This window comes from Notolepis coatsorum, assembly GCF_963971535.1.
Source record: "Notolepis coatsorum genome assembly, chromosome: 16".
NCBI classification, from domain to species: Eukaryota; Metazoa; Chordata; class Actinopteri; order Aulopiformes; family Paralepididae; genus Notolepis; species Notolepis coatsorum.
The window spans coordinates 76,504,277-76,516,537 of NC_140180.1; the positions used below are offsets into that span (position 1 = coordinate 76,504,277).

The window sequence follows — 12,261 nt, forward strand, 5'->3', positions numbered from 1 at the left end:
CTGCATAAACAATATATTGCACAATAAACACATATTAAGGCACAATAAACACATACCTGCATGGAAACGAATGGTGGAATTGCCACAATAGGAAAACAGTGTCAACATGTGTGCTCTCAATACGTCTGTGGACAGAGAACACTAGTTAACTATATTGCCTCGATGAAGTACACCGACCAAGACCTTCAATTGTGCACACCATACAACCACACCGTTCGTCACAACTAGCAAGTAATTATTATCGACATTCAATTCTTATACAAAATATATACAACAGTATGAAACACAATAGTGCGGCGCGCCACAGTAATACACATACCTCCACGTTGAGTTCGTGTCGTAAACTGAACCCAAACCGGAAGGCTGCTCCTAACACGCGCGAATACCTGACCCGGAAGTGCTACACTCTTGAACGTGAACTTTCCAAGTTACGTTCAAATAAAAGTGCCTTTGGTATAAAGAAATAATAAATAATAATAACCACTTGTAAACATTTGTAAACAGGATTTGATAACATCTCAATCCTTAATAAAATAATAAACAACAGTAACCACTGGGAGACATTTATAACAGGATTTGGTGACATTTCAAACCCCAATAGTAATAATAAACAATGTCCAATTGACCTGGTTACACGGATCCATGTTGTGCATCCTCCCCAAGCCGCCTGCAGCAGGCTCTTGCAACGTTGCTAATAGATTTAGAGGGAATTAGTTAAACCTATCCTTTGTGTCTGTTCGCGAACTCGTGAACTCCTGTATCATTAAGGGCATTTGTTTTAAATATCGCTAAGAGCCGACTCGAAAATCCTATGGCATTTACAGTATGCAAGGTTAATATTGTATCCCTTCAGGAATGAGGCACGTAAGACCTTCAGCGTTCTTCCAATAACCGTTGCTTTCACCCTTTTATTTAAACAAGCAGAGATGCCATGGAATAAGAACACATGGTAGCTGACAGGGTACAGTGGGAACAGCCCATCTGAACCTGAATCCAGAAAAGCCACGTTATAAATCACAGACGTCAGCCTCTTCAAACACCAGACAAGCGGGGGAAAAGAGTCGTTAGCTTAATTCTTCAACTACATTACCTTTTAGGAACCTTCTTCATCCCCGGACAACGTGTAAGGGGCTCTCCGCCTCATGCTTTATTCAACACAGCTGGGGCTGTTTACATTAACTAGCAGGAGTCGAAAGCTCACCCAAACCCGGGATTATATTACTCAATCTTTCATTAGACCAAAAAGATATATGATTTTCACTAAGTAGCGGTAGTGCCAACAGAAAGTGCTTTTATAAAGCCGGCTCTTGAATTTTTTTTTGAAGGATGTTAAAACAAAACAAAAGAGGAAAGAACATAAAGTTCAAACAGGAGGTGTTTGTGTTTTGACTGCTGCGTTCTGCAGCTCTGCAGCAGCGACGGGCTGTTCAAATCAGGAGCCTCTCTCATTGGCTGAACACCGACCATGATGTCATCGCTGAATGTTATAAGGGCTCTGACAAAATAGCCGGTGAGACACATTGAGGAAACGCGCCGCTCAGCAGCCGAGGGACTAGTGAGTGTGAGAGGCGCGGAGAGCGAGAGAGAGAGACATGGGAGACTAATCGTTTGCAGGAACTACTCAAGACTTGAGCTTTGTTATTTTAGTTTTGTGTTTACTTTGTATGGGAGGCCAGGACTGGCACAATTACCTGTGGAGGTTTGTGATTTTATTTATTTATAAATAATAATAATAATAATAATAATAATAATAATAATAATAATAATAATAATAATAATAATAATAATAATAATAATAATAATAATAATAATAATAATAATAATAATAATAATAATAAAGTTTATTTGTATAGCACCTTTCATACAAGAATTGCAGCTCAAAGTGCTTCACAACAGAAACAATACAAAATTAGCACATAGAGTGGAGCGCAGACATATAAAATCACAGTTTATTACAGTTAAATTATCATTAACATATTACGCCTTTAAAAGTTGTATTTGCAAAAAAAATTAATAGAAGAATATAACCAAATGATTATTGTTACACGTTAAGCTTTTTTTCTCCTCGTTCTTTGTTTCCAGTTAAGATTATAAAATAAAAAATGCATCAAGGAACTGTAGAATAGATTTTAGATTCTTCATAATTTATCCTAATATGAGTCAATCAAACTACTGTTACCACTGTTAATTAGAGGGAACACATTTAATATAACAATATAAAACTACAGTCTCTATTTAATTAACCATAATCATGTCAACAGTACAGATATTTTTTATTCTTCTCTCAGATCTACACCCACTTTGCACTAACATTCTTTAAATAGAATTTAATTTAAAACCTTTATTTAAACTTGAAAGGCAAATGAGGTTTCCCTAATTTACTTGTGTCGAGTGTACATACAGAAATAAGCAATCAAAAAGCATATAAAACATACAGCATATAAAATCATAACAATAAGACAACAAGACGAGGCAAAATATAACAAAAACAAGCAAGGATAACTAAAACACCTACAACTTGATTGACAAAGTGTGGAGATCAAGGTTTTAAACCATGCAACAGAGGGGAGAATCTCAAGCTTTTAAAGACTGTTGGAGTTCATTCCATGAGCTGTTGGCATCATAGCAAAAATTATTGTGGTTTTCACATCCTCTCTTTCTCTCCTCGTCCGCCCCGCCCCCCTTCTCTCTCTCTCTCTCTCTCTCTCTCTCTCTCTCTCTCTCTCTCTCTCTCTCTCTCTCTCTCTCTCTCTCTCTCTCTCTCTCTCTCTCTCTCTCTCTCTCTCTCTCTCTCTCGCTGTTGTTATCTACATTTGTGTCTATCTAGATCATGGGAAGTCTGGCCCCCCTGCTGTTCCTCAACGTGAGCGTGGAGGTAAACATCTCGTCATCGGACGTGGCGGGTGCCGGGTCGCCCGATGGCTACAGCGAAGCAGAGATGGCCCTCCTCGGCATACTCATCTCCCTGCTGGTGCTAGGCATCGTATTTGGCAACATCCTGGTCATCATCTCCATTGCCCGCTTCCAGCGTCTCCAGAACGTTACCAACTGTTTCGTCACGTCCCTGGCCTGCGCCGACCTGGTCATGGGCCTCATCGTGGTTCCGTTTGGAGCCTGTTACATAATTTTTAATACCTGGCACTTTGGGGACTTCTGGTGTGAGTTCTGGACCGCCACCGACGTGTTGTGTGTGACCGCCAGCATCGAGACCCTGTGCGTCATAGCGCTGGATCGCTATCTGGCCATTACATCACCCTTCCGCTACCAGTCCATGCTGACAAAGTGTAAAGCCCGCATCGTGGTCCTGCTGGTGTGGGTGATCGCAGCCCTGATTTCCTTCCTGCCCATCCACATGCAGTGGTGGACGTCGGACGACGACGAAGCCAAGCTCTGCCGCAACAACACCTTCTGCTGCGACTTCCACACCAACACGGCCTACGCCATCACCTCCTCCATCATCTCCTTCTACATCCCCTTGGTCATCATGGTTTTTGTCTACAGCCGTGTCTTCCAGGTGGCCAAGCGGCAGCTGCGGAAGATCGACCGAAGCGAGGGGCGCTTCCATAACAGCCATTCGGGGCCTTTGGAGGCCAGCGACAAGCGCAGCGCCAAGAAGACCAAGTTCTGCCTGCGGGAGCACAAAGCCCTGAAGACGCTGGGCATCATCATGGGCATCTTCACTCTCTGCTGGCTGCCCTTCTTCCTGCTCAACGTGGTGGTGGCCATTTGGAAAGTGGACAACATCAATCTCACCTTCAGGATACTCAACTGGATAGGATACGCTAACTCTGCCTTCAACCCGCTTATCTACTGCAGGAGCCCGGAGTTCAGATACGCCTTCAAGGAGATTCTGTGCATCAAGAGGAACCGCTTCCCCAACCTGGGGCCCTCGAATGGATACGTCTACAGTGGCCACAGCTGGCAGAGTGAACAACAGGGGAGGAGTAAGGGCAGCTCGGACGACAGTGACCCCCACGAGGGCTGTCTGGGGAAGGGAGAGGGGGTCTGTGGGGGTGCGGACAGAATAACGGACCCTAACGGAAACTGCAGCAAAGGCCTAACAACTGTACTTTAACCTTTCAACTCTGACCCTTTTTTTCTCACGAGGACAATGCAGAGATGTTTATACTGCTGTGGCTGTGATGATGAAGGTAAGACCGCTCAGCCTGACAGCAGGGTTCTCTGGAGACTGACCTAAGGTGGGGAAGGGAGGAAGTACATGTTAGGCTGCGGAGGAGGAGGAGGAGGAGGAGGAAAGAGGACATCTGTGTTCAACACAGCTGGATTAATACTGTAGGGAGATCACAATATATTTTGTTACTTTTACTTAGAGAGAGATCATATTGATTTTTCCATCTACCTCACCACATTTCTTTCAACATCCACTTCTTTATTATTTTTACATTGATTTACGGTTTGGGGCAGCGGCTCAGCGGCCATTTTACTATGTTCCTAAGTGGTCTGTGTGTTATAATTGTTAATAAGGCACGAGGAAGAGGGTTAAACCACCATAATATCAGTGGCACGAAGACAAGCGTATCAAACTTTTACGCCCAGTCGGCTTGTTCGTCTGAAGACGTGATACATTCCACACCTGCCCAGGCGCCCTTTAGTTCCGCTCAGATTTCCTTTATCTTTCCCTGGAATTCCCAGAGAGTGTGAGTGTAGCAGCAGGTGCGGCAGGACCTGTCTTTTTGGTCTCCAGGTGCCAGCGTTCACACTCGGGCAAGTGTTCCGAGGTGCTACGCCCCCCTCACGCTGTGTGATGTTTCACAGACAGGGTTGCGGTTGACTGTTGCCAACATATGGCAGTTAGGAATGTTTGCCTGCAGACTCTGCGCTGCGGGGCTGAGGAGCGCCTTGAGGCCAAAAGGTGATAATTGGTTCAGTTTTGATAGATCAGTGGGGCTGCCGTATGGTTAAGCCTTAAAGATTATTATTATTTCAATCCACACACAAAAAAGAGGCGTTATTGTTGTCTGTTGTTGTTAATCTGTTGCCCCCAGGATGCGGCCTCTTAAAAACCAGCATGTCAGGTTTGCACTTTTATGGTTTGCACACAATTGTCTACTTTTATGACTACTCTTATCCTTCAGCACCCCCCCCCCCCCCCCCCCCACCAGAAAAACAAGAATAAATAATAGTTTATTGAAAAACCGAATTACTAAGCTTCTCAATGGTGCCTTTTTCATTTAAAATATATAAACCACTATAATTCCATAGGATGCATACCTGGCCATTAGGGGACCGTAAGACAAAGACACTATTCTTCACTCTCACCCCTCCGTGGTCCGAGATCCCCTGTGTTTTGCGCTCAGTAAGTGCCTGTTTGTTGATTAGATCTGCGGTCACTGTGCAACGGCATGCAGTGTTTACTGAAACCAGAGCAGCCGTTTCCTCAGCATGGCAGCAGGGTACACACCTCCGCATAAACAGAGTTTAGAAATAGCTTTGTGATAACAGAGCTCCTGGTGGCTCCAGGTGACGACCAATCAACCCCACTAAACACAGATAACAGAGCTCCTGGTGACTCCAGGTGACGACCACTCAACCCCACTAAACACAGAGATGAGAGAAAAGGGTCACGCTTCCAATCCGAAAGCCAACATTTTCCAGAGGTTTGCTCAATGTAAACGGGATGTCTGAATCCTTAGGACATCTACCTAACAGTTGGATAGAAGACACTGTGGTTGCCTTTGCTATTCCAGCTGTTTCAGTCAGTTTCCCATATCTCCTAGCTCTCTGCTCACTCTCTCTCCCTCTCTCCACATCTCTCTTTTGTGCTCTCCAGGAAATGTCCCGGTCCAGCTGAGCCCAGCCCAATAAACACAAATAAATCCAATATCTCCACAGTTTGGCTGGCCACCTCCCAAGAGAACACATCATTAGATAACAAAGTGCAGCGAGCACAACGCAAAGGGTAAACCTCAATTGACACCCTGTCGATTATCACTCCTCTTTAGAGTCTCAGGAGTAAAGTGGCATTTCAGACACAAACAAATGCTACGAGGGGATCAGTGCTTAATTACAGGGCTGCTGTAAGACAAGTAACCCGACCTTTCCTTGTCTAAATGACTCATCATCTCTGACTGGATCACAGCAGGCACTCTTGAGAGGAGTAATTGAGGCGTTGCCTCTACCCTAAACCCTAATCTTCAGTCAGGCTTGTGATCTCTAGTATGTAGGCGTACAGTAAACAGTAAACCTGGACCATTCCAGCTATGACACACACCTGGACCCTAGCTAGACATTCTGGGGAGCCCTCCCGCTGGCCTGCCTTCAGACAGCTGGGAAATAAAACACCTTCAGAGATAAACTAAATCTTCCATATTCCGTATTACTTCCATCTCCAGCTCTTGGTCAAATCCATCAACATTTTGGAAAGCAGTAAATAGAGGAAAAATAAATATGCACAGTTCTTCTGTAATGCCCTAAACTGCCATAAGGGATTAACAAACATTTTGTCGCAGCCGGCCATCTTTTTGAAAAAACGAGTGTATGGGATCAGCCAATTCTGCAAATACATGTATTAATGATGCTGGTTCTGAAGGGCTGCTTCTTATTAGCAGCCCTCCATCCCTTCCTCCTGCTGTAGTTACTGAAGCTCTGAGAGGACAACGTGGACCCTTTTCTACTGTACGCTCTCTGCACCCATAACCTCAGAGCATATAACACATGTTTTTTAACTTCAACTGTTTTTACTGGCACAATTCCTATAGTATGGAAGTTGGCTCCTGTTTGCACAAGGGAGGAGAATCAAGGCTATAGTTAACCCTTTCACTACCACACTACAGAAGTGTGGTAGTGAATGGGTTAAACTTATGTAGCGTGGTAGTGAAATGGTTAACCCTTTGTTGTGTGACAGTGAAAGGGTTAACCTTCTGTATTGTTGCCGTGAAAGGGTTAACCATTTGGTAGTGTGGTAGTGAAAGGGTTAAAGCAGGACCCGGGCACATGCCAGTGGGGAATCAGGATATATATATATATATGATTAATGTAAACAACCATGAGTACCGTTTATCCTGTCTAACGCTCAGTGGCACTTGATGCCTGCACTACAGTTTGGGGGATACTGGCTACTAGCTAGCAAAGGTTAAGCCACTGAGCCACAACCAACCACCATACAACCCCCATGTGCTTTGCTGCTAAGATGCAAAAGAAAGCCAAGCTTTTTTTAAATTAATACACGTTACAGAAATATGCGTCCTGCTGGTGCTAATGTTAGCAGCTAGCATCCATCACCATCACTAATGTTAAGTTAAGCTAAAGCTAGAGGCAACTACTAGTACAACTAGGCAAAGCTAAAGCTAATGTTACGCTCAGGCCATAATATTTGCTTCAATAAGAGTAAATAGAGTCAAATACTGACTACCGCCAGTCACTCATTCACTCAGTAAGCGACTGACACTGATCATTCCCTCCTCCTGCAGAGATGTCAAGATCAAGTATTGGAATTGATCCTAATGCCTATAGATGGTTCAACAGTTACCTCAGTGCATAAAACTGGGTAATATTAGATAAATTAGTAAATAGTCTTGTCTTTGCAAACCTGTAATGTCCACCTTACGCAGATGACACTATTTTATACCGTCGGGCTGACTATAAAATCGGCTACTGAAAACCTGCAGCTTTCTTTCAATGCTTCACAAGGTGCACTTATAGATCTCAAACTTGTGTTTTAAATGCCGATAAAACTAAATGTATGCTGTTGTCCAGAGCCAAAGACATTACAGTACTCTCCAGATCTGCACTTTAATGATACAGCTATTGAAAGAGTCCCACTTTATAAATATTTAGGCATCTGGATGATGATGAATTCACCTTCAAACCACATATTGATGTACTAATAAAGAAAAATTAAGAACAAAGTTAATTTTGTAAAATATATGTGTATATATGTATATATGTATATATGTATGTATGTATGTATGTATGTATGTATGTATGTATGTATGTATGTATGTATGTATGTATGTATGTATGTATGTATGTATGTATGTATGTATGTATGTATGTATGTATGTATGTATGTATGTATGTATGTATGTATGTATGTGTGTATGTATGTATGTATGTATGTATGTATGTATGTATGTATGTATGTATGTATATAAACAAGTCTTGTTTCTCTAAGTTTTGTAGACAGAAGATTGTGGAAGCAATCTTTCTCTCAGTGCTAGATTACGGTGATGTGATTTACAAGACATACAGCAGCCTCCAAGCTTATAACTGGAGTCATCTATGGTACTCATCACTGTATTCTTCGTCATGGGTTTGGCCTACCAAAAACATTGCCCTTATATTTGGTGTCACGTGTTGTCTGGAGAGTTGGCACCCGCTCACAGGACTGGTGCTGCAGGTTCCCAGAACTGACCTGGGAAAGGCTGCTGGGGGTTTTCCACCATACATTTGGAATGAACTGCAGTGAACTTTGAGGCTTGACTCTCTGATTCCAATGGGTCAATTTTAGACATCTAGTCAAAACCCTGATTTTTAGCTGTGACAGTTTTAATTTTTTCTACTTGTTTTTTTTGTATTGACTTATTATTGTATTATATTACTTTTTAATTATTTGTATGATTTGTATTCTTATTGTTGCTACTACTATGGTATTGTTGTTAATTATTACGATTGATATTGTACATTTTAAAATAGTTTTGTTGTTATATTTTATAGATACAATTATGTACTCAGGTCTCTCTTGAAAACGTGACTTGCCTGATTTAAATAAAGGTTTAAATGTTCCGGCATGCTAAACGTAGCAGCAGAGAGTGGGAGCGGGACGGTCTGACGGTCTACATCAGTATTTTGTGAACCTGTGTTTTGGTGCACGTGGCACTGCCTCTACAGTCAGCTGACGATGCTGTGAACCTTGCTCCCCGGGAGGAAGCTCCATACTGTAGGCTACCGCTTAGCTTTAGTTGGCACCGCTGTCAGCGACCCCCGCCGCAGTGGACGTAATTATCATGTCATCATGCGTCAATGTGTGCCGTGTGCAAAACACAAGCTTCTCAGTATGTTTTTATATTCCTGAATTTATGGCAAAGTAAATGTTAGTGTTGCTGTTTATGGGGTAAAAGCTGAATATCACACAAGAAAATGTTCGTACAGTATTTCTTTTTTTCCTAAACAGTTTCACCGTGCAAATAAAGCACAAAACGAGACGGAGACCATTCAAAATGTAACAGCTTTGATTCTTACCTGTCAAAAAATCATCAGGTCTGTGTTGAAAATGTGTTTTTTTTGTATGCACCTCTCAGCCTTGAAGGTTTGCATGTTGTGTCTCTGTGCTTGTGGTGATAATATTTGTGGACGTTGGTCGCCATGTCTTTTGTTTTTTATTCAACACACAGCCGGTTGTGATCGACACCCACACCGGCGCTACGGCCTCGCCGTGGCACCTTGAATTGAACGCACCAGAGGGCTTTACGGTTACTGCCTCCTCCATAAGGCCTGTGTAACAGGGGGAAGGAAACTATGAATGTGCTGCGCTGAAGGACACAACGCCGTTATGTGCAATGATTCTTGAAGCTGACACTGCAACATTCCAAACATAACGCAGGGCGTGCAACAACTGCACCCGAGGGGCGCACCCATGCGCAGAGTCTACCGTACCTCCTTTACCCTTTGGCAACTCCTGTCTATTACCAGCATAACTATGAAACCTGGACCCATTGGATGTGGAGGCTATGTCGTCTGGGTTCCAAGTCTGTACACAATAGGCAATATTATTTCAACGACCCATGCCTTAAAGGAATGCCTGTTCTCTGTTTCCTATCCCGATGACAGTATATGGGATGTGATCTTGCACTGAAACAGATTTAGGATTGAGCCCAGCATGGATGGAAACGTTTACCGCCACACCCATCAGTCTACCGCTAGACAATTAATTCAAGCCTTTCTTTAAAAACTTGAGGATCATCAAGGTTGCTGTCGTTTTACGACGATGCAGAGGCGGTACAAAAACAAAGTAAAAATAACACGACGAAACACGATTAAGCTAAAACAATTACAATTTAAATGAAATGTGCACATGTATCAATCGTTAGGATAATGCTTATCACATTAGCCCCTCCTACCTTGAAACGGGGAACACAATCTATACTGGTTTGTTTAATTTACTGTTGGAAAATAGAGTTCAGGCAATATTTCACTTCGGTGGAGCATTTTCACGTTTTAACATGCACATCCAGTAGGTAAAAAAAAAATAGGTCACATACTGACTTTCATAAAATATAATAAAAAAAAAGTGATAATCCTATACCATAGGAGCTACAATAACATATTTTATATTTTTGGATGTGATTTGGTTGGTACAAGAAGTCGTTTAGCCTCTTTGTAATTATCAATAATGAGGATGGGGAAAAGCCTGAAGGCAGCAAGGGGCAACAGATTCCCAGGGCAGCACAGCAGATTCCCAGGGCAGCTCGGGTCAGAGACGACGGTGGTTTATGCACTTCTTCTGAGATATACTGTATGTGTATTTAAAAAGTGGAAATAATATCACCCAAGAGATAAATACTGCTTTAAACCATCATACAAAATAAAATAGACCTACTGTATGTGAACACGCTTCGTGGCCAGAGTGAAATTGTCGTATCAGTTGAATGTTTACTAAATGTTTCTTTTTCAAGCAATTTTTCGCACAATTATTTGTCTTTTTTTGTCACTGTTTTTGCGTTGAGCTAATGAAATATGTTCCAACCTATGTGTTGTCCTGTGGTATTTATGAAATGCAAGTGCGCTATGACATTTGTATTGTAAAAAATAAATAAAACGATGTACTTGTTGCATGTAATGTCATCACTGGTGTGTCCTCTATTTCCGACGGTCGGTTGAAGTGAGGTGGACTAATGTTGTAAAGTATATAATGTTAATTGTGAGATTACATCGTCAACCTCAAGAGTGGTGGTGAGTAAGACGTGTACTGTATCATTACATTCATCAGATGACAATAAACTGCTAACTGTGATCTGCTAAGACGTAATAAAGGAGTTATTGGTGAGACTAGGCGGCACGGTGGCACAGTGGTTAGCATTGCTGCCTCACAGCACAGAGGATCTGGGTTCGAACCCCAGCAGGGGGCCTTTCTGTGTGGAGTTTGCATGTTCTCCCTGTGTTCACGTGGGTTTCCTCCAGGTACTCTGGTTTCCTCCCACACCATAAAGACATGCATGTTAGGCAGGGACTACAGTACAGATGAAAACGATAGGTTATGACTATAACCAAGTTCTGTTAGTTAGGGGCGATGCTTGGCATCACACTGCACTATCTCGCGTACGTGCACGCGTACTGAATAAACCACAAATGTACCTCTAATACCAGTATTAGTCTGACCACACCCCTCATCAGCTTACCTTCATAAGCAGGTGTGTGGTCACCTGCTCTCCTCCTTCCCAAGCTTTCACCACAAGGTGAGGACAAGGGCTGCAGCGGCCGTCTGATGCCAAGCATCGCCCCTAACTAACAGAACTTGGTTATAGTCATAACCTATCGTTCTGTATCGTTAGTGGCTTAGCTTGGCATCACACTGCACAAGGGAGGCCAAGCGGAGCCACTGGCTGACAAATACACCCCGCTGACAGCCCCCCCACAACCATCAGAACAGGGAGGGCCGAGCCCCCCCGACCCCCCCTAATGGCGGGTAGCCCCCCTATTAGGGACGTCACGGGAGGGCGACGGACCCGACCGTGCGAAGAGGCACTCAAGCAACCCAACGCACAGGGTGAGCAGACCGTGGCTTGACCCCACGACTACACACACGCACAACCCGCATGCCACCCGGGAACGAACGGAGGAACAACCTCGTTACTGCCCCCAGAATCACGGGGTCAAGGGCAAACCCAACCCCGTGGCAAGGCCGTAGCAGCGGAGCACGAAGGAAGACCCAGACCCACCAAAAGGACTGGACTCCCTAGAATGGGGGCCCGGAGAAGTCCATGATGCCAGCATCAAGACCCCACCAGGTGGGCACGTAGTGCCCCGCCCCCCACATCGCCAGCGTATTCGGACAAAGGCCCCTCAGTTACTGCACCTGGTATTCCCAGGCGGAATCCCATCCAAGTACTAACCAGGCCAGAACCTGCTTAGCTTCCGAGATCGGACGAGATCGGGCGTGTTCAGGTCGGTATGGCCGTAAGCCGAGCGGGCCCCGTCCCCCCAATAGTACACCGCCTGGCACACTGACCCTGCAGAACAGGCAGTCAGCATGGCCGTAAGCACACAAAAAAGGTTAACCAATGGAAGCAGGCAGCGCACCGG

General features: G+C 43.8%; 1 protein-coding gene across 1 annotated transcript; it reads left to right on the forward strand.

Moving 5' to 3' along the window:
• The first annotated feature begins 1,566 nt into the window (after nt 1-1,566).
• adrb2a (adrenoceptor beta 2, surface a) lies at nt 1,567-5,024 on the forward strand. Its single transcript, XM_084331620.1, has 2 exons — nt 1,567-1,699; nt 2,828-5,024. Exon 2 carries the CDS (start codon nt 2,831-2,833, stop codon nt 4,073-4,075), a length of 1,245 nt encoding a protein of 414 aa, XP_084187746.1. The 5' UTR covers nt 1,567-1,699; nt 2,828-2,830; the 3' UTR covers nt 4,076-5,024.
• Nucleotides 5,025-12,261: the final 7,237 nt, after the last annotated feature.